This window comes from Tiliqua scincoides, chromosome 3 (assembly GCF_035046505.1).
Source record: "Tiliqua scincoides isolate rTilSci1 chromosome 3, rTilSci1.hap2, whole genome shotgun sequence".
NCBI lineage: Eukaryota > Metazoa > Chordata > Lepidosauria > Squamata > Scincidae > Tiliqua > Tiliqua scincoides.
In genome coordinates, this window is record NC_089823.1 from 29,731,040 (window position 1) to 29,750,869 (window position 19,830).

The 19,830-nt window shown below is 43.8% G+C and overlaps 1 protein-coding gene across 2 annotated transcripts; it reads right to left on the reverse strand.

Moving 5' to 3' along the window:
- Positions 1-304: 304 nt before the first annotated feature.
- Positions 305-17,370, reverse strand: SMAD9 (SMAD family member 9). Of its 2 annotated transcripts, none has more exons than XM_066619659.1 (6): positions 16,959-17,370; positions 11,346-11,600; positions 10,985-11,098; positions 7,571-7,792; positions 6,963-7,219; positions 305-577 (listed from the first exon to the last, which is right to left on the reverse strand). In XM_066619659.1, exons 1-6 carry the CDS (start codon positions 17,368-17,370, stop codon positions 434-436), a joined length of 1,404 nt encoding a protein of 467 aa, XP_066475756.1. In that variant the 3' UTR covers positions 305-433. The 2 variants fall into 2 exon arrangements, with proteins under 2 accessions (XP_066475756.1, XP_066475755.1); XM_066619658.1 differs by having other exon boundaries at positions 10,958-11,098.
- Positions 17,371-19,830: the final 2,460 nt, after the last annotated feature.

A 19,830-nucleotide genomic window follows, 5' to 3' on the forward strand; every position in this document is an offset into this window, starting at 1 on the left:
TTATTTGAAAATTTTTTACCCCACCTTTCCCATGCAAAGGCAAATGTCCAAGGTCTTACCTAATAAGGACATTCTTATGATTTTACATGCCAAATCATTTGATTTGCCAAATTTATAAAGACTGCAGAATTTAGCTTTGCTTCGGGCATAATTGAATTTTGCACATATAAACTGGCCTTTCCACACCCAGAAACAGGTATGCTTAAACATAAATGCCTACGACTTTGTTATCAGTTGGCAACACAATGTATCCTACTCACTTCTTATTAACTAATAACCACAAATAAAGCATGAAAAAACAGATAAACTATGTATATACACATTCATATATTTACAGCTACATACAGAAAATTAAGTTGGCTAGAATATGACAATTCTACAAGCCACTGCCTGCAATAGCATTCGTTCCATAGGTAGTTTGCAGAGTTGTTTCTTAAGAGACTGAGGATATTGGGTTATGAGGGGAACCCATTTGTGTCAACACCTTATCTAGCCATTGCAATGGTCCGTGCAGATGGATCTCAATCCAGCATGGGGTACTTGTGACATCCTGGCGATGATATTCAGCTCCCCAACCCTTCAAAGAGATGAACAAATATCATAGTCACAAAGGTTAAAGGTTATCTTATTCTTCATCCCATCAAAGAAGGTCCAGTTTTGCAGAATGCAGTGAAAATAACATCTGCTACATTCTAGAAAAATAGCAGTGTCAGGAGTTTTATAGTTTAGCCATTGACCAAACAAAATAAAAAAGTGAATCTCAGCAAGAGCAGATTTGTTCATTGACCAGATACAATTTGCAGTATTGTGCTTGAGGCCCACAGCATTATCTCTGTATTTTAGAGAGTTTAAACGTAATCCCATCATTGTCTAGGACAAGGGGTATCAAACATAAGGCCCACGGGCCAAATGCTGCCCCCAGAAGCAATTTATCGGCATTTGTTATAATTGGGTTCTCCCAGTATGATTGGGCTCACATATCTTGAAAATATGAACAAGATTTGTACATTTTCTGTCATTTACAGTGAATGAGTTTCTATGTGCTTATTTCTGGCCCTCATCGACTTAATGATGTCACTTCTGGCCCTCAGCAGGCACCATGAACGCTAACTTCACCCTGTGTATGAAACTAGTTTGATGTCCCTGGTCTAGGTCTAGATCTGAGAATAACTAGAACTTATTCAGACTTGATTCACACATACATCACTTAAATACTGCACTTATCAATGAACTTCAGATAGCCCTACAGCTCGCTTGGGGTGAATGGAGAAACCTCAAGAGAAGGGTTCACATCTCACTTCAGGAACAGTGCCTGTGAAAAGAAGGAACTTTTTAAAGGAAGGACCGTGCAAAATGGTAGAGCACCCATTTTCCATAAAGAAAGTTCCTCTTCAATCCTTGGTATTTCAAGTTAGAAGAATTTCAATTAGCAATGCTGGAAACAGCATTTGCTTGTGTCCTGGGAGAGCTGTTGCCAATCAGGAGGAGAAACATTAAGTTCCAATCAGCTTGCTGGATGGCATGGGCCACTGGGTCTCCCTCTCCAGTCACCAACCCCTAGCTGGTACTTGCACCTGGCCAGTTGGTGCCTCCCCAAGCTCTGCAGTAGACAAACAGCTCTCTTTCCTATTCCCAGTCTGCTCCTCATGATTCCTCTTGCTTCCCTTGCAGTTTCCTTCCTGTTTGCACTCCGCTTTCCTTCTCTGCATCTTTCCCCTTTTCTTCTCCCACCTAAGTTCTGTTTCAGTGTTTGGCTGCTCTTCCAGCACTGCTTCTCTTCTTACCCCTTTCCCTCTTCATTTTGCCTTGCCTCCCCTACCGCCGTGGTGCTCTCCAACCCCCCATAGCATCCTCTTTCACTTTTACATCTCTGCCTCTCTGTGTGCCCCATTTCCATGCCAGTAGCCCAGTGGTTCATGAACTTTTCCAGCTCGTGCCTACCCTGATTCTTGTAGCCATTGGCCATGGCTCCCCATTACAACACCTCACCTCAGTTACCCCCAAAATGGGGATGAAGGTGTTATACACTAGAAACAAAAAACAGCTGCCAGCACTCTGAGGCTGCAATCCTAACCACACTTACCTGAGAGTAAGCCTCACTGAACAAAATAGGACTTACTTCTGAGTAGACCTGGTTAGGATTGTGCCCTGAGTTTGTTAGCCGCACACCTGGAGGGTTTGGGAAAGGGAGGGGGGAAGTGATGAATTTGCAGGAGGGGAAGACTTTGTTTTGTGTGCATCTGCTAATTGCAAACTGAGACCTAGAGACTTTGGCTGGAATCCTAACCCCACTTTCCTGGGAGTGAGTCCCATTGAACACACTAGGACTTATTTCTGTGTAGACCTAGCTAGGATTGTGCCTTTTGTCTTACAATAGCAGCCAACAGAGTACCCCCCTCCCCCCCCCCAAAAAAAAAGAAGGTAGGAGGAAAAAGGGGAATGGTTAAAAAGGAATGGGGATTTTAATTTTTAATCAATTTTTTGGAGACAAAGCCATCAAGAGTGGCTTTTTTTCTTTTTGGGGGGGAGGAAAAAGGTGAGGATCCTGGGTTAAGCTGACACAGACCCCAAGCCTATGTAGGTCTACTCAGAAGTAAGCCCCATTTGAGTCAATGGGGCTTACTCCCAGGAAAGTGTGGAAAGGATTGCAACCACATACAGCAAGATTACAACTCACCCCAAAGTAGATGGGGGCTGCTCACACACACACACCCAACATGCAGATGCCACCCCTGTTCCTCCCAGGCAAGACGGAGGGTGCAGGGTGGGGCAGTTGGACACCCCCCCCTAGGAGCAGGTTGGCTCCTTCCCTCCCACGCAGCCTTGAACAATCCCAGGATGCCCAGGGTGAGGGGCACACTGGGAAATGTAGTCCTTGTGGCGAGGTTGCACATGGAGAGAGCTCCATGATGAGATGCGGCACCTCTGCCTGCCTACCCAGCCAGCCTTCTCTCCTGCCTCCCCCCACCATGTTTCACACACCCTCCCAGCCTCACACTGCCCCACCCACCTTGTTCACAGCTGCAGAAAAGCAGCAAGCCAGGAGGCAGCACGTAGAGCAGAGCTCAGCAGCAGAGCAGAGTAGCTGCCGGCTACATCTCTCCCTGGCGTGATGCCTGGCGAAGCCCCTGGAAGCCAGCCAAGCCTCACTAGGGAGGTGGGACACACAGATTGAATACCTCAGCAGTAGCCCCTTTTGAAGGCTGGTACCAGCTCCCTGCTGCCACCAATACACAGCTGGTGAGCTGTCACCTGGCTGAGTTTCAGAGGCGCATAGCAATAACATCACTGCCAAGCACCTCCACAGTGGCTTGTAACAAACCTCAAGCAGCTGTGGCTCATTCCGCATCACAGGGAGCAGCAGCATGCTACACCTTCCATGGATCACCACATCCTCACAGAGAAGAAATCCTGACAGACCAATGACAGGAGTGAGGGTGGTGAGCAACATCTACCATGCAAAAAAGCTGCCAAGACCTATCAGCCAATAGCTCTGTTTAGTGCAAAACTTTTACTCACAAGCTCTCCCATCCTGCAAAAATGACTTGCACAAAGAACAATCTTCCTCATGGGTACATATAAAAGAATCTTTGTCAGGTCATGCAACATAACCCTGCATGCCATGGCCAGGGATCAATGAGCCCTGCTGACTGACTAATGAATGCATTTCTTACTACCACAGTACAATCTGACTAATTATTTGTTTTGGAAGAAGTGAGGACTGAATCCTGTCCTTCCATTCCATTCCCACTTCAGCAAAAAGTGACTGAACTCTCAGACCTAACATGCAGCACACCATTCAGTGAGTACATGCACACATTTATAGAAAATGTAGACACATTTTGACCCAGCTTATGAGTCAAATGCTAAAGTAGAAGTTACCTTTAACAGTTTATACTGTCAATGAGAAAGGTAACATTTCTCTCCTGTTCAAGAAAGGCTTTTCTCAGGCATTCTGATTTGGTAAAGATTTGCCTTACCAAATCCTTAAACGAATGTGTATTTCTGAATGTATATGCTTTCAGTTAATGGTCTGTAACCACCCTTCCATAGACCACTCACATTTAATTTCTGAGATGCTTGCATTTATTACAATCATGCATCTTGATAAGCCAAAAGATGCTTGTAGGACTAAGAGTTAAGGAATCTGAGCACACTGAAGGAAAGCAGTTACACTGTGTAGACAAGAGACTATCTGTGGCACTGCATCTAGTTGTACTTCTGACTTTTCATGATGAAGACTGGCTGACACAGCATCTTGCTTATCAAGTTCTTGTTTCATTAAACTGTTCTCCATCGCCCTCTTGTGGCAGTTTGAAAAGAGTCTGCTTTATGTAAGTGTCTGTTCTGTACAAACCACATATCGTTCTAATTGTGTATGTTTTGTAGAATGCAGTTTCCAGCCTTTAAGTTAGGAATGCTTCCAAAATCTGAATTTCTCCCTGGATTTTGGGGCTATGAATTACACAGTCCTCTTTCCAAAGTACAACAGAAACTTTAGGAATTTTCCATACTGTGCTTCTGAATCTTGTACAGAGCACTGCACAGGCACAGTTTCTGTACATGGTCCTGATAGCTGACTTTGGGCAAACTGTTTACCCCTGGCCCCTCTGTTTTTCTGCCAGTTAACGTATTTGGCTTAATGAGATCTGTTCATTCTTGTACATATCTCAAATTCAGCAAGTCAGAATCCAGAAACTATTTCCTTTCAAAGGAAGAAACAGAACACTAGCACTTTCTCCTCCACTACCAGATAGGAGCAGGCTGGCTCCCTCCTTCGCTTACTCTTCCCTCCCAGTTTGAAGCCTGCCAGGAGTGCACCCTGTGCTGATGAGATATAGCACCTCCACACTCTTCTCCTCTCCTCCAGCCTTGACCAATCCCAGGATGACCAGGGCAAGGGGCACACTGGGAAATGTAGTCCCTGGGATGAGGTTGCACATGGAGAGAGCTCCATGATGAGATGCGGCACCTCTGCGAATGCCCAGCCAGCCTTCTCTCCCACCTCCCCCCACCATGTTTCACAGCCCTCCCAGCCTCATGCTGCCCCACCCACCTCTTTCACAGCTGCAGAAAAGCAGCAAGTCAACAGGCAGCAGGTGCAGCTGAGCAGAGCAGAGCTCTGCAGAATCAGCTGCAGCCACCTTTCTCCCCGAGATGCCTGGCGACGCCCTAGGGAGGCGGGATGCACAGATTGAATACCTCAGCTATATGGGCTTAAATTGCTTCAGTTTCCGAACTCTCCAAACAGGGGTGATTGCAAACTGAACGTAGGTTTCAATAACTAAGTTTAGCTTTTCTGAGGCATGAGGAACCCGGCAGAGTCCACAGGGCTCCCTGCACACATCCCCAGAGGCCAGCGCTGGCTGAGGTAAGTTAAAAAAGATGTTCTGTCTTTGCAGCAGTGCAATTGTAGTGATCAAACTACCACTATCAAGGCTTCGAGTAGTTCCCAAACTCCTGTAGCGTTTGGGAACCACTGCTATATGTGAATGTGTGGATTTGGAATTGAAGCCACATAAGCCTGCTTAGGGATTTTGTGGCCACCCTGTATATCTCTCTCCTTCTGTCTCCGGTAATGGTGCGATCATGGCAATCGGGTCACCCATTCCCTCAAGGGGGCAGAGACAGGGCTTTCCTGGCTGGGGGGTTGCAACACCCTAGTTATTTATTTATTTATTTACATTTTTATACCTCCATTCTTCCAAAGAGCTCAGGGCAGTGTACACAGCTGCTCCCCTCCTTTTATCCTCACATCAACCCTGTGAGGTAGGTGAGGCTGAGATAAAGTGACTGGCCCAAGGTCACCCAGGAAGCTTCATGGCTGAGGGGGGATTTGAACCTGGATCTTCCAGGTCTAAGTCCACCTCCTAAACCACTACCCCTGCCATATACGGACTTTGTGGCCACCCTGTATGTGCAGGAATAAATCCGTTTTGTCATAACTATCACTATGTTGTCCCTTGGTTGCTTGTTTATATTTTAGAGTTACTGAAAAATGCGGGGGGAGGGGGAGATCTAACAAGGAATTACATGGTTTTCAACTATTTCCATCATGCCAAGTGATAGAGGGAACAGCACATGATCTACTTTTCTCTACTTAACTATACAGAATATTATCAGAGAAAATGCGGAGGAAACAGAAAAGCTGTGGTGAAACTGGCTTTGCTTCTGTAGTTTTAACAAGCCTGTTCACGTCTTCAAATGAACAAAATTTTGCCTACACACCTGTGAGTCAATATTGCTCACTGACCACTAACAGCAGCAAGAGCTTGATATTGCATGCAGTATCTTGAAGTCTTGCATGCAACTTCAAAAAAGACCCACCAGCTTGTTTCAGCTTGCAAAATGTTTTAGGGTTGTAACCGGAAATAGCTTTATTATCCTTCAAACAGGTTTTCTGAACTTCCTTGCAGGAGTCTTTCTGATACAGAAAGTGCCAAGAAAGTGGACAGAAGACGCTCCTAATCTTAAGAAGCAGGTTGGATAACATTTTCAGATTGTTTTCTATTATGGTAGCATGTAGCAAATTTGGCTTGCTAAAGTTCACTAGACAATATATTCCTTGTTTGTTGGGAATACCCGCCAATGGGCATCTTGGTTTCTTCTGCACTGTACCCCAACCTCTGAAACCCATGTTCTTTGTTTCCTGGCAGTGACAACTGCAATTGGAGGGACCATCCCTATGTTAAATACCACTCTGTGATGGGGCATTGAATACCACAAATTTCACTATTTCATTCTATTTACAATACCTGCACCCTGGTAGACGGCTGGAAGAAAAGAGCTATGAAGGTGCCTTTTAATATCTCACACCCTCTTACATCAAAACTAATAAGGTTTAGGTTTTGGGTTTGTTCAACATTTTGAGTTGGTTGCAATTGCAAAATGCTCCCACAACAAAAAGACTGAATGTCCACATTTTGCTGTACAAAACTGTAGGAGAGAAAAGATGTCCTTACTTTAACAAAGCTCATCCGGATGGTACACATCTTGGTCAGCTCATACACCACCTCAAAGCCATGGTTGACAGACTGGGCGAGCAACTGGGCAAAGAGTTGGTTGTTGAAAATCTTCAAGCTGCAGCCACTGGGGATCTTACAGACAGTGGCCGGGTGAAAACCATGCTGATAGTTACAGTTGCGGCTCTGTACAAAAATGCTGCTGTCACTCACGCATTCTGCATAAACCTCTCCTCCAACATAATAAAGGTGAACACCTTAAAAAGGAAGGCAAAAACCTGAAAGTAATTCTCTATAGCCTTCAACACTGAACAAAGCAAGATTAGAATGATAAAAAAGCCAACTAGAATGCATTTTCCTAAGTACAGTATGCACAAAGCGCTGTGTCACTTGCACAGAGCACATTCTTATTCTCGAAGCCCAACAGGCAGCTGCAAATACATTTGGGAACTTCATGCAGGGTATATGATATCCAGTGGTATAAACATTTCAGTTATCCCATGGGCCATATAAACAAATGAGCTTGAAGAACCTCACACATTTCAAGCTCATATAATGCTTTCCAGCACAACAGTTTTTTATCATCAAAGTGAGGCATTTGCTCTTACCCTTTCCTATGTGTCTCCTGGTGTTTTCTATAGTAGAGTTCCTGTTGACATTCGAGAGCAGTCCAAGACAGAACCTGTTCTTATTGTTTGATGGATCTGTAAAGCCATCTACAAGTATACTTCGAGAAGAGGCCTGAAAGGTCTCCCCTACTCGATTGTTGAGTTCGTAGTATGCTACTGAGCACCAGTGCTGTGGTTCCTCGTAACAAACAGGTCGGAAGTCTGGAAGGAGAGGACAATGGTGAAGACGAATTGCAAGGGTGGTGCTGATAACAAAGATCTCTCTTCATCACAGCACGATGACTATTTACATGTGTTGTTGACAGGTGCGTCCCTGGGAATTCTATTCCTTCCTGATTTTTTTAACTTGATCGTTCCCAAGCATAGTTATTATGTAGTATTTTGAAACATAGGTGTCACAGGGAGCTGCTCTAAAATTTACCTGTAAAGTTTGTGGTGCCTCTACATCTACAGTGTTATGCATCTAAGGGAGCAATCCTAACTTGCGCTGGAACAGGCAAGCCAGGAGGCTTGCACTGTATCCAGCGCAGGATTGTGGCCAGAAGCAGCTCAGCCAGAGGTAAGGGGAAATTTCCTCTTACCCCTGGCTGCTGGCCACAGTGGGTCTCCTCAGACTTGTGCCACATCCAGAGGTGGCACAGAGGTGGCTTGAAGTCGCTCCGTTCTCTCCGGGGACGAGGTTTGGGATCTGGCATAACTGCCGGATCCCAGCCCCGCCTCCCTCTCCTCACCCACCCTCCCCTGGGGCCGCCCATCGCCCTCCCTCTCCCGACCCAAGAACAACTCCCTCCCTCCTTCTCCCCACCCCTACATTTTCCACTTGTGTCAGCGCAGGCGGGTTGACACAAGCTGGCGTGGAGGCGTCTGCCAGCCTCCACAGGCCGGCGCTTCTCAGAGCACTGGCCTGACTTCCCCTCAAGGAGGCGCAAACATGCCTATCTAAAGGTTTGGATTGCACCCTAAGGAAGGTATACACTGTAGCAGTTAATGCCAGCATCTCAGCCTTAACTTCCACAGATTCTCTGTGTGTCTACATGGAGAAGCAATGATGGGAATTAACTAAGCAGACAGCCCTGCAGACAATCACTATCCCATGTGGCTCCAAGTAACATGATGTACGCTTTTATGTAGCTACCATGTGACTCTCAGTCATCTGACTCTACCTTGATTCATTTTACATGATATGCATTCAGCTCATTTGTGATTAGAAGTGGATCTGCGCACCCCTGCGCATACCTTAAGACATTTCTGCTCAACATTGCATATACACAATAGGGATCAAATAATTACAGCTGCAGAAATTGGGCAGAAATGAGTTAATGTATTACTTTTATTTGCTAGTGGGTGAGAATTCTGGCACTAAGTATGATGAAGCACTTCTGAAGAGTATCTAGTGATGAAACAGATTTATCAGACTCAAATTGAGAGTTATAAGCCGAACAGCTGCCACTTAATATAATTCCTTCAATATAGTACAGCAGTAGCAACTTGCACCCCAGGGAGCAGGTACAATAGTTTGGAACTGATTTCAGCTATAAAAATGCAGGAAAGAGATCTTGAGAACAAGGCATTCTCATAACATCAACTGAGCTGTGGTGGTGAAATGGGCAAACAAATTTGACCTTCCTGTAAAAAAGAACCAACACTAAAACAGAGTATCAGTGTGGTTGTGTGTATGACATGAAGCAGTGAAAAGGCTCTTCCACTTCTGTGCGCCCACACCTGTTCATCTGTTTTCTGTGATATGTTGTCATACAATTCAGGGGTGCAGACATGTTTGCTGAATCAAAAAACAGTGTGACTTGTGACACCTTAAAGCAGTGGTTTCCTAACTGTGGGTTGGGATCCACTGGTGGGTAGCAACCTGATTTTTGGTGGGTCACATAAGGGTGACAGAAAGATCAGATAACTAATTGACTCAAGCCCGAAGCTATTCAAAAATCAGATAGTTGCTAATAACCCTGCAAAAAGCTCAGCTCCTGCAGTCTGCAAGATAGATGCTAACTACCCTGCAAAGAGTTTAGCTGCTGCAGATTGCAAGCATGTGATAACAAGAAGATAAATGTTTGAGGCAACATGTTTGAGAGTCTCTTTTCTGCTTATTGCAAAAAATATGTTATTTCTTTCTAGATCTCTTTTAAAAGTCTGGTAAACCTAGGTGGGTCCCAACAGAGTTTCATTTTAAAGTGGGTCCTGGGCTTAAAACATTTGAGAACCACTGCTTTAAAGACTAACAAATTGATTTCAGCATAAACCTTTGTGGACCAGAGCTCAGCAGGTTCCACAAGACTCTATTATTTTTTCCAAAAATAATATTAGTGATGGAGAAGGTAAGTACCCAAAGAACAATAGATCAAGAAGTAACACCCCACTTTATCCAAAGCTCAAGACACAGTATGAAATGTAGGAAGATAGGCTTAAGGAGAAGTTTAGTTAGGAGGGGGGAAAAAGAGATGAAAACAACTTGATGTAGAGAGAGAACAAAGGTATATTATTCACATTCCCAAAATGTAAGATCCCAGGTTCTTGCAGCAGTAAACTTAATAAATCAAAAAAAAGGAAGTGGTTCAATACTTTGTGAAATTCACCATTATGGGATGCTACAGGGACCATTAAAATATAGCTTTAAATATAATGGCCAGGTTCCAAAGAACAACACAGCTAATATGCTCAAGAGAGCTTTGAGCTGCAATTCTGTACATTCACCTGGGAGTAAGCGTCATTGAATGCAATGGACCTGAATAAACATGCCTAGGATGGCATTTCTGGTTTTTATTTTTTTTATAAACAGCACCCCCATGTCTGCTAGATGGCAAACTGCTTATGAGAATGAGTCAAGTTTCAAAAGAAAAGTCAAAGATCCAAGTTGTGCTAACCTACAGTAGCTCTTTGTATACTAGGTCAAAGGTTACTAGCCATGGCAGCCAGAAGCATTGTCTCCATATTCAGAGATGCAACATTTGTCTCAGACAGATTTGCTGATCTTTGGTGAATATTTAAAAGTATTGTTTATTAAAGAAAAAAAGGTGTACCAAGTCTAGCCATGAAGTTATTGGGTCAAGTTTCTATTTCCTTGGGCTTCTCTGCTATTGGCTGATATGTGTGATCTGCCGTCCAAACCCAGATGTAAGACTGAGGTCTTCAAATCAGTTCATGTACAGCAATCCTACCAATATTCCAGTAAACCCAACAGATCTATTGGAGAATAAAGCAGCTTCAGGAGGTCAGCTAGAAGGACTTTTGTTAAGAATAAATTTTGCAAAGACCATTGTTAAAACAGCTGATATTTTTCAAGCAGAGGTCTATAAATCAGGCATTGCCCAAGTCTTTCCCCCTATAAAACAACACAAGTTTTTCTTTACATACTTTCAGGTTCTCCACCAGCGGATTTACCTCCATTGGGCAATGACAGCACTAACTGACTGTCTGCCGTCGCATGCACAGGGCGGTTTCCATTGTGGTTTCCTGGTGTATCTCTGACATTGTAAGGTGGAGGTGGCGTTTCAACTGGGAAAATAAAAACAGGAGAAAGATATAGGTTTTGCATGGCACTGACTATCATGTGTTCACTGGGAAAGGGCCAAAACAAACTGCTTTATATGAACCAATTGGCCCTTTTTATGAGCCCAGAGCCACATTAGAAATTATATTTTCTTTGTTGAAAACCCTGTAACTTATGGATGCAAAGTTGTTCACTGTAGTACCATTCATGGGTACCAGGAAAGGTGTCCTGGGACTGCAGGTTATCTCTTACCTGTGAGCTGATAGGGACTTTCTGGTGCAGAAGAACTTCCTGGGGAATCAGGGTAGCTTAGGCTGCCAGGTGACTGAGAAAACATGTTAGGTGATGGTGGAAAAGGGGTACGGGGAGGCTGCTGAAAAGAATCAGGGTAGGTTGCATTGTGAGGCATCAGTGGCTCACTGTGAAGGGACGTGTTCCGGAATTTGGCAAGGAGGCTGAGGTGTGGGTTGAATTCACTATGTCTTGGAACCAGCACAGGAGGCAACACTAAAAGAAGAGAAGAATATGTCACTTAAAAACCAACTCTCACAAGAGTTACTGCAAGCTGTGCTTCCTCTGGGATCTGGCACATCAGCTGTGCTATCCAAATATCGTTCTCTCTCACGTTATTCCTGGAATGTTGACACAAACCTGTGGACTCAAACTGTAAGTACATTTTAGGAATTCCACAGGCAGTGAGACCTGTGAAACCTCATGGATTCCCCTTCTACTACCTTCTCCTTACTGATTCTCACACTTCCTTTCTCTTTCCCCCTTCTCACATTTCCAGTTCTCTACCCCACTGAGGCCTCACCTATAGATGAATAGGCACACACTTTCATGGCACGTACTTGTGAGAAAATGTTTATCATTCTGTATAACAGGCTGTCTGGCTTACTCATGAGTGACTCCACCAGCAGCCATTGCCAAAGGACCACCTTACCCTCAAAAATTCAGGCATAATCTGACCTCCCCACAGCAGCAAGTCACTTTTCCCACTACTCCAGTGGGGCCAGGACAAAAAAGAACCAGTAGAAACAGCTGTCACAAACCCAATTCAATTTTTTTTCAATTGCTTAAAAATATGTTGGTGATTGCCCTTAAACTCTCAGATATCAGTGAGAGAGAACTGAGCAAACTGGCAAGCAAGACTGAAGCCCCATGCCAAAGTCTTCATTCTTCCTTATGACTAGACAGAATCCAAGACTACAGTCCTACACATACCTTGGGAGTAAGTCCCACTGAACTCCATGGGGCTTACTTCTGAGCAGACATGCATAGAATTACACTGAAAATAAGTGGATACTTGCAAATTAGCTTCTTGCATAATTTATCCAGGTTATAGACTTCAGCTTTTCTAGGCATAGAATTTGGATTACCCAGGCACTCATTTTTGATGATTTTTATAAATTCAGGGTACAACAGGGGTTCTCAAACTCCCCCCACCCCTGCAACCCACTGGTTCTGCACTGGAGGATGCCATGACCCACCTCCTTCTCCGGTGTCAGGCCTCTGGAAGCAACTGGAAGTCCTTTTCACAAACTCTCAAGTGACTTTCTGAATGCTTATAGAGGCCTGTGGAAGTGCAGCTTCCAATTGTGTCTGGAGGGCTCTGATTTGGGAAGGCCCACCAGACATCAGGTTGCAACCCACAGTTTCAGAAACCCTGGAGTACAGCGTCTCAAATAAGAAAAAATATCACTTATTCCAAACATCCTATTTGAAAAAATTGTGGCTGCAATCCTAACCACACTTTCCTAAGCCCTATTGAACAAAATAGGACTTACTTCTGAGTAGACCTGGTTAGGATTGTGCCCTAAGAATATGTACCCATATTGTAGACACCACATTCTACAAAATGGTTAAAGATCATAAATATACTGCCACAAATTTTCCAAGTTTTGAATCCTAACATACAGACTACAGAAAACCCTGTTGAAGAAAAATTTTTGAAATGTAAAAAGAAATTGGGAAACTACTAACTTCTAAACTAGCAAAATAAAATAAAACATAAAAAGAAAGCTCTACATTCCATCAGAAAAAGGTCATTCTATTGCAGACGATAATCAGTAAATGGCCCAATGAATTTACAAATGTTTGCAAATGATTATAAAACATCTCAAACTAGAGCCAAAAATACTAGATGTGATAAGTCAACAGTCATGGAAGAAATCAGGGAACCTATGAAATCTTTAAAGGGCAATAAATATCCAGGGACAAACCGATTTATTCCAGAACACAATAAAGCATTTTCAACATTTTGTTAACTCCATTAACAGGTGCAATAAAAAATGCATTTGAAAAAGGAAGAATTGCTGACTCATGGACAGAAGATAACTCAGAGCCAAATTAAACTTTATGAAAGGAGATTCATGACTGATCACCCAACATTTTCTTTATCAAATGGGCGGAAATGATACTAAGGCATTTACCCTTTTCTTGCTACCATTTTCTTGATCTAAATTGCAACCTCCTTCCCCAGTTGCTGTAAAGTAAATGCTACTTTAAATCTGCAAGTAAACAGGAAAACAAGTTAGCATTTCAAAGTCTCCCTACAATGGGTTGAATACCAAAAAGAAAGTCCAAGATCCATTTGAAAGGATTATAGCTAACTCATAACAGTAAAACACATATAATCTCTAGATTCCACTATACACAGGCATATCCTGTGCTCATGGTCTCAGAGACCAGGCATACTCTATGCCCAATTTTCAGGGAGCCCCAATGCTTCCCAAGTGTTCTCTAAGGCAGTGTTTCTCAAACTTTGAGGAAGCTTTACTCCCTCAGTAAGTCTTTGAGGCGGAGGGGCTAGGGCAGCAACAGGATCACCAGGATTGAATCGCTAAGGGAGGTGCTTTCTCTTACTTTACATAGGTAGGGCTGCAGGAGGTGTGGGGAGCCCTGCACAGTGCTCCCTGAGGCTTGGAATGTTCATTAAAAGTGAGCACAAAGCACTTCCTGCAAATTAGAAGTGCTTTATGCCCCTTGAAGATTCCAAGCCTCAGGGAGTGCTGTGGAGAGCTATTAAGGGCTTTCCGCACCTCCTGCAGCCTGCTGCAGCCCTACCTACATAAAGTTAGTGAAAGCACCCTGCTTTGCCCCCCCCCATAGTGACCCTGGGTATTGCTTCCCTGCCTCTCCCCTTCCCCCACCCTTTAAAGGGACAGGGGAACCTTTACAGGAACCGGTGGGTCACAACCCATCAGTTTGAGAACCACTGCTCTAGGGGCAAGAAAAAGCTCCAGCAACAAAAGAATCAAGGGAATGTACAGGCTCCACTGCTCAGCAATCTAGCACAAGTACCCAATTCCAGAAGTGTTCAGGCATGCCCTTCTACATGAGACCCTCTCCTGAATCAGATTTGCCTCCAGATGATAGTTCAACCCAAATAATCTTTAGATTTGTGGATACCTGAGGAAGGATGCTATCTGTTTTTGGTCAGGAGGATGTGCCTAAGGGTTCAATCTTATCCTCCCCAGGTATGCACATACAACACCAAGAGGGGGACAGGATCCAGTGGAGGAGGCCTCCATCAGTCCCATCTCCTGCATCAGATTTCAAAGCCTGACATGGGGCTTCTTTTGCCTCTGCTGGCAAAATAGCTGGTGTAGACTCGAGTTTCCCCATTGTGGGGCCTGGGGCTTTCCTCAGGGAAGGAGACAAAAGTTCCCTTCCCCCGAGGAAACCTTCAGTGGCCTCCCTGGCCCCACTGCACCTGGCAGCACCAGGGATCTTAGGACTGGGCTGTTAATAAATACTATCATTTCATTTTTTTCTAAAATTATGGTTTGCCTTTTCACCTGAGTGCATGTTGCTTTGACTAGTCTGGAGTTTTATCTATGGGGGGGGGGGGAGAATTAGGATTCAGAGTAATATTGTTACATTTTTTAAAGACAAAGATTAAAGTTAAGATTAATACCTGGGTTAGGAGGGCAATGCCAGCAAACACTGTAAAACTAAACTATACCAGCAAAAAGGGAAGGGAGTATGTCCAAGCTGGAACAAGCTCAGGACCTTAGTACTGTATGCACTAAACAGTGTCGGAGCAAAGCGCTAGATACACCCTCTCCCAGCATCACTGCCTTAATCCAATAGTGAGCCCATGAGCACTTTCCAGCAGAGAGTGAGAAAGAGAGAGATTATCACACATATTCCATTTAATATGTAGTTTGGCCTTAAATAGGAAGCTAAGACACTCCCAAGTTTCAGCACCCTGGACAAGTACAAAAATGAGGAAGGCTATGAGAAAGGCATATACTATGACATATGTTTTGAAAAAGCAAATGAAAAGCAGCTCTTTGCTGTTTCATCTGCATTCCAAGCATTTGTTAGCACGGTGATGTTTAAGAAGAAAACATTTTTTTTCTTCTGTCAGTGCACAGAGCCCTCATGTAGAGTGGCAGCAACTGGTGAAATACAATCCTTCAAAAAAAAAACAAAAAACAGATGACTAGCTCTCATTATCAAACTGGCATGTCGAGAAGATGAGCTGTGAGTGTATCTTGGGCCTAGGAGTACTTCTGGTCATGTGGCCATGTGTTTGCTTTGGTGTAAGTAGAACTCAAAGGCCAAATAAAGTTTGCTACGTCTCAACCTATTCTCAATAGTTTTGCAAAAGCACAATAAATATGAGTTGAGTTGCAAGACATGCTAATGGCATAACAATTGCACAAGCATTTTGTTATAGTAGCTCAGTCCAGATATGATCAACCCTCATTTTCACTGTGCCAACTGGGCCATGTGAATTAGCTATAGTAAATGAGATAGTCTGTGGCTCTTAACTGTATTGGGCACATAGTGCATGCACTGTTCTATTTAGAAATTCCCAAGAATGAAAGTGCCACAAGGATCGGGGATGGGGCTATCACTTAAAATGCATATACAGGCCCCACCCACAATACCCACAGATTTGGAATCCACAGATTTGATCATGTACAGGTCCTGAACGGCCCAACATGGACCCTTCAGAGGCAACTGGAGCTGTGCTCTAGTCACTTCCAGAGGGTGTTCTGAGGCCTCCAGGAGACCATCACGAAGGTGGGAGGGCACCTTCAGGAGGCCTTTGGCCACCTTTAGGAAGGCTTTGGAAGACTTCCACTTCTGGAGAGCCTTAACAGGCTGGGGAGGCTGCACACAGCCTCCCTGCCCTCAGAACATGCTCTGGAGGCAATGGGAGCACTGCTCCCATTGCCTCAAGAGGATTAGAGGACCCCTAAGACCTACATATTTCAACATCTGCAGGTTTCTGTATCCGCAGGGGTTCCTGGAACAGAACCCTTGTAAATAATGCTGGCCCTGCATGTATACTGTACATGCAAAAGATTCAGATTTAATCCCTGGCATCTCTACACAGGGGAAAGAGCCTTATCAGAAACCCTGGAAAGCCACTGCCATTCAACGTAGACATTACAGTGGTGGATGGATCCACGGTCTAACACCATATAAAAGAGCTTCATAAGTAAGTTTGCAAAAGCAAGATTTTTTCACTACTGCTCTGTAGCATGATATATTTCCTGGTCTCTGCTAGAATAAGCACATTGGGTTAGATGGTTTGAACCACCAAAGCTCTTTCTATCCAGCAGCTGTAGGACCAGAGTCCTCATAAATGGTTAAGAGTTTTACAGTGTTCTCCTATGAATAACTACTCAGAAGTGAGCCCCATTAGTGGGACTTACTCCCAGGTAAGTGCATCTAGGATAGCAGCCATAATCTCATGCTGAAATCAGTACAGAATCAATTTCACTGTTTCACCAAGGGTTCTGGATCTTTCTTCTAATTTTACAGAGAGTTTTAAAGAGAGATTGATTAGGAAATACAAAATGCCATGCAGTGATATCTTCACTGAAATTATCTATAGATGCTTACCTGGGGTTTCAACACGCCGATAGTGGTAAGGATTAATGCACACTTCTTTCTGCTTTGAGCCAAATGGGAACTCACAACATTCCAATGGTTTTAATTCATGGTGAGACTGTAAATCAGGCCAACGCCATACTCTACAGTAAATGACATGTGGCAGACCTTTGCGATGAGACACTTGCAGTCTCCCGTCCAAAGAGCGTGGAATTGTAACACACTTACTGGGCTGCCCAGGACAGCTCAGCGCCCTCTCCAGCTCCTCCATGGCACCTTTCTTTTTCTTCAGCTTCTTCACCAAAGAATCTACAGCTTTTTCTGCCCATTTCTCCTCTTCATCTCCTTGCTTCCAACCCAGCAGTCTCTTCACAGCTGGGCTGGTGAAGGAGAACAAAGAACTGATAGGGGTGCTGGAGTGCATATGAATTAGAGATTATATGTACAATTGCAAAGTAAGGTCTATTCTCTTTTCTTTTGTACAAGGCTTGGATTATAGTTTTAGAAGAGCAGTCGCCCTCACGTTCAGATGCTTCCATGCATATCCTGGGTCTTGTTGGAAATAGTTTTGATCTCCAGTGTCTTCAAATCTTGAATGATTCTGCAAATGAACTAAACAAAACAAAATTAGTATGTGGTCAGACCTCAAACAGAACTATTTTTAATGTATCTTGAAACTGCACCCTATTTCTCCCCACCCACCCCACATTTTGTTCTCACTTGAGTGTAAAAAAAAAAATTGTGATACTCTTGTCTTTCAGGTCACATTTCCAGTTAATATGGCAAACAGGCTCTGAAGCACAAGCAAAATTCAATAGGAAAAGAATTGCAGGCATTGGAAAAAAAACTTGGCTTATGGTATAAAATAGTTTATATGAGAGAACAGCATTCCAGCTCTGTGAATGAACTCTAGGAGGAGAGGAATGGGGAGAGTTAGACTTCTTATATGTAGGTACTGTAATTACACAGCAGCTAATATACTTACTGCTGAGTTTCCTGATAAGCTAATGTAACTTTAGTCTTACATACTTTAGTCATAGTCATACAATCAGACCAGATCCTAGAACAAACATTTCCATTTAAGAGTCTTTTCCTAAGGTATTTTTTTCCCTCCTGCTTTCAAGAAGACTTTAAATAAACATGTTTATCTCATTCATTCAGACTGAAATGTCGTCTGTGACATCAGCATGACTTTGCAACTGCTAGGAGAAAGTTATGTTATAAGCCAGAGATTCCCAGAGCGCGCCCCACGGTGCCCCAGGGCACTGCGGTGCATTCACAGGGGCACTGCATGTCACCCCTATGAGTGCAGAGGGCCCACAGCCCCAGTGAATTTGGGAACCACTGCTATAAGCATTTATGGAAAAAGAATAAAAGTACACATGCAGGCCATTTGCTAGGAGTCAGAAATGAGTATATTTTGCAATTTCCTAATTTTCGCAAACCACCCCCAGGATCTGATCCCCATTCCAGCTGCTATTTACCCTGGAAAAAGCTTCTGTTGGACTGCAGTTGTGCATGTGCATTTGTGTGCAAGGTTAAACCTCCACCCCCCACATGGTCCTTAGCTCAGGGAGGGGGAAGCAGTTCCTGCTACAGATTAAAGAAAAACTACCCCTACCAGGGCTAATGACACATTGAATATCACATGTTGTTTGGCTCCCAATATCAAAAGGAGAGCCAGTGTGGCTCACTGCTAGCTTGGATATGGAGACTCTCACGACAAACCCCCTCTCAGTTATGAATTTCTCTGGGAAGGCTTGGCAGGTTACCACCTCTCAGGCCACTCCTACCTCATAGGGTTGCTATGCAGACAAAATGTGTGGATAGCCCCTTATAGATTGCTTCAAGCTCTTTGAAGGAAGGGTGGTATTCAACTGTGATAAATAATAAATTAAAAGTGAAAGCACTTTGTGGTAAACCTACAATCACTGGAAGATTCTAGTATTATTGTTTCTAAGCTGCGTAACACAATGAGGTATTCAGCAATCTACCCTAAGTGTCCCTGCAGATTTCCTCCTCTGTTTTGAAACATCCAGCCCTCCTTTGTTTGAGTGATGTAAATGCTGTGATATTCAGCACCATATAGAACTACAGGACTGGAAGGTATCTGAAGGACAAGGGCAGCCCCTGGCACTGAGTCAAGATCCTCCACTTCCAACACCTATAACACAGTGGCCCTTATCATCCAGGATACAGCGTGCCACAATGAGTCAGCAAGATCAGCAAAGTATACCATATGCGTAATAGCACTGGTGGAAAATAAATGGCAGCAATAAGAAATTAAAAGATATAAGATCGTTAAAACAAGATTCGCTTCTGACGTGCTTCAAAAGAATACTATCTTATGCAGATGATGTAAGGCCCTGGAAAAACAGTTTTGCCTTAACACTCCTCTGAATTTCACAGGAGCTACATAAAACTATAGTTTGAGGAACAGGTTCCATCCTTGGCAGGTAAGAAATGCAGTTGCAGCACAATGAGATCTGTCTAAGCTATATCCATAAAGAACCTAAAGATCATTCTGTGCCTAACGAGAATGAATATAAATCTACCACCCTATGGTTCAGTTAGAACCTAAGAACATAAGAGCAGCCCCACTGGATCAGGCCATAGGCCCATCTAGTCCAGCTTCCTGTTTCTCACAGCAGCCCACCAAATGCCCCAGGGAGCACACCTGATAACAAGAGACCTCATCCTGGTGCCCTCCCTTGCATCTGGCATTCTGACATAGCCCATTTCTAAAATCAGGAGGTTGCGCATACACATCATGGCTTGTAACCCGTAATGGATTTTTCCTCCAGAAACTTGTCCAATCCCCTTTTAAAGGCATCCAGGCCAGTCGCCATCACCACATCCTGTGGCAAAGAGTTCCACAGACCAA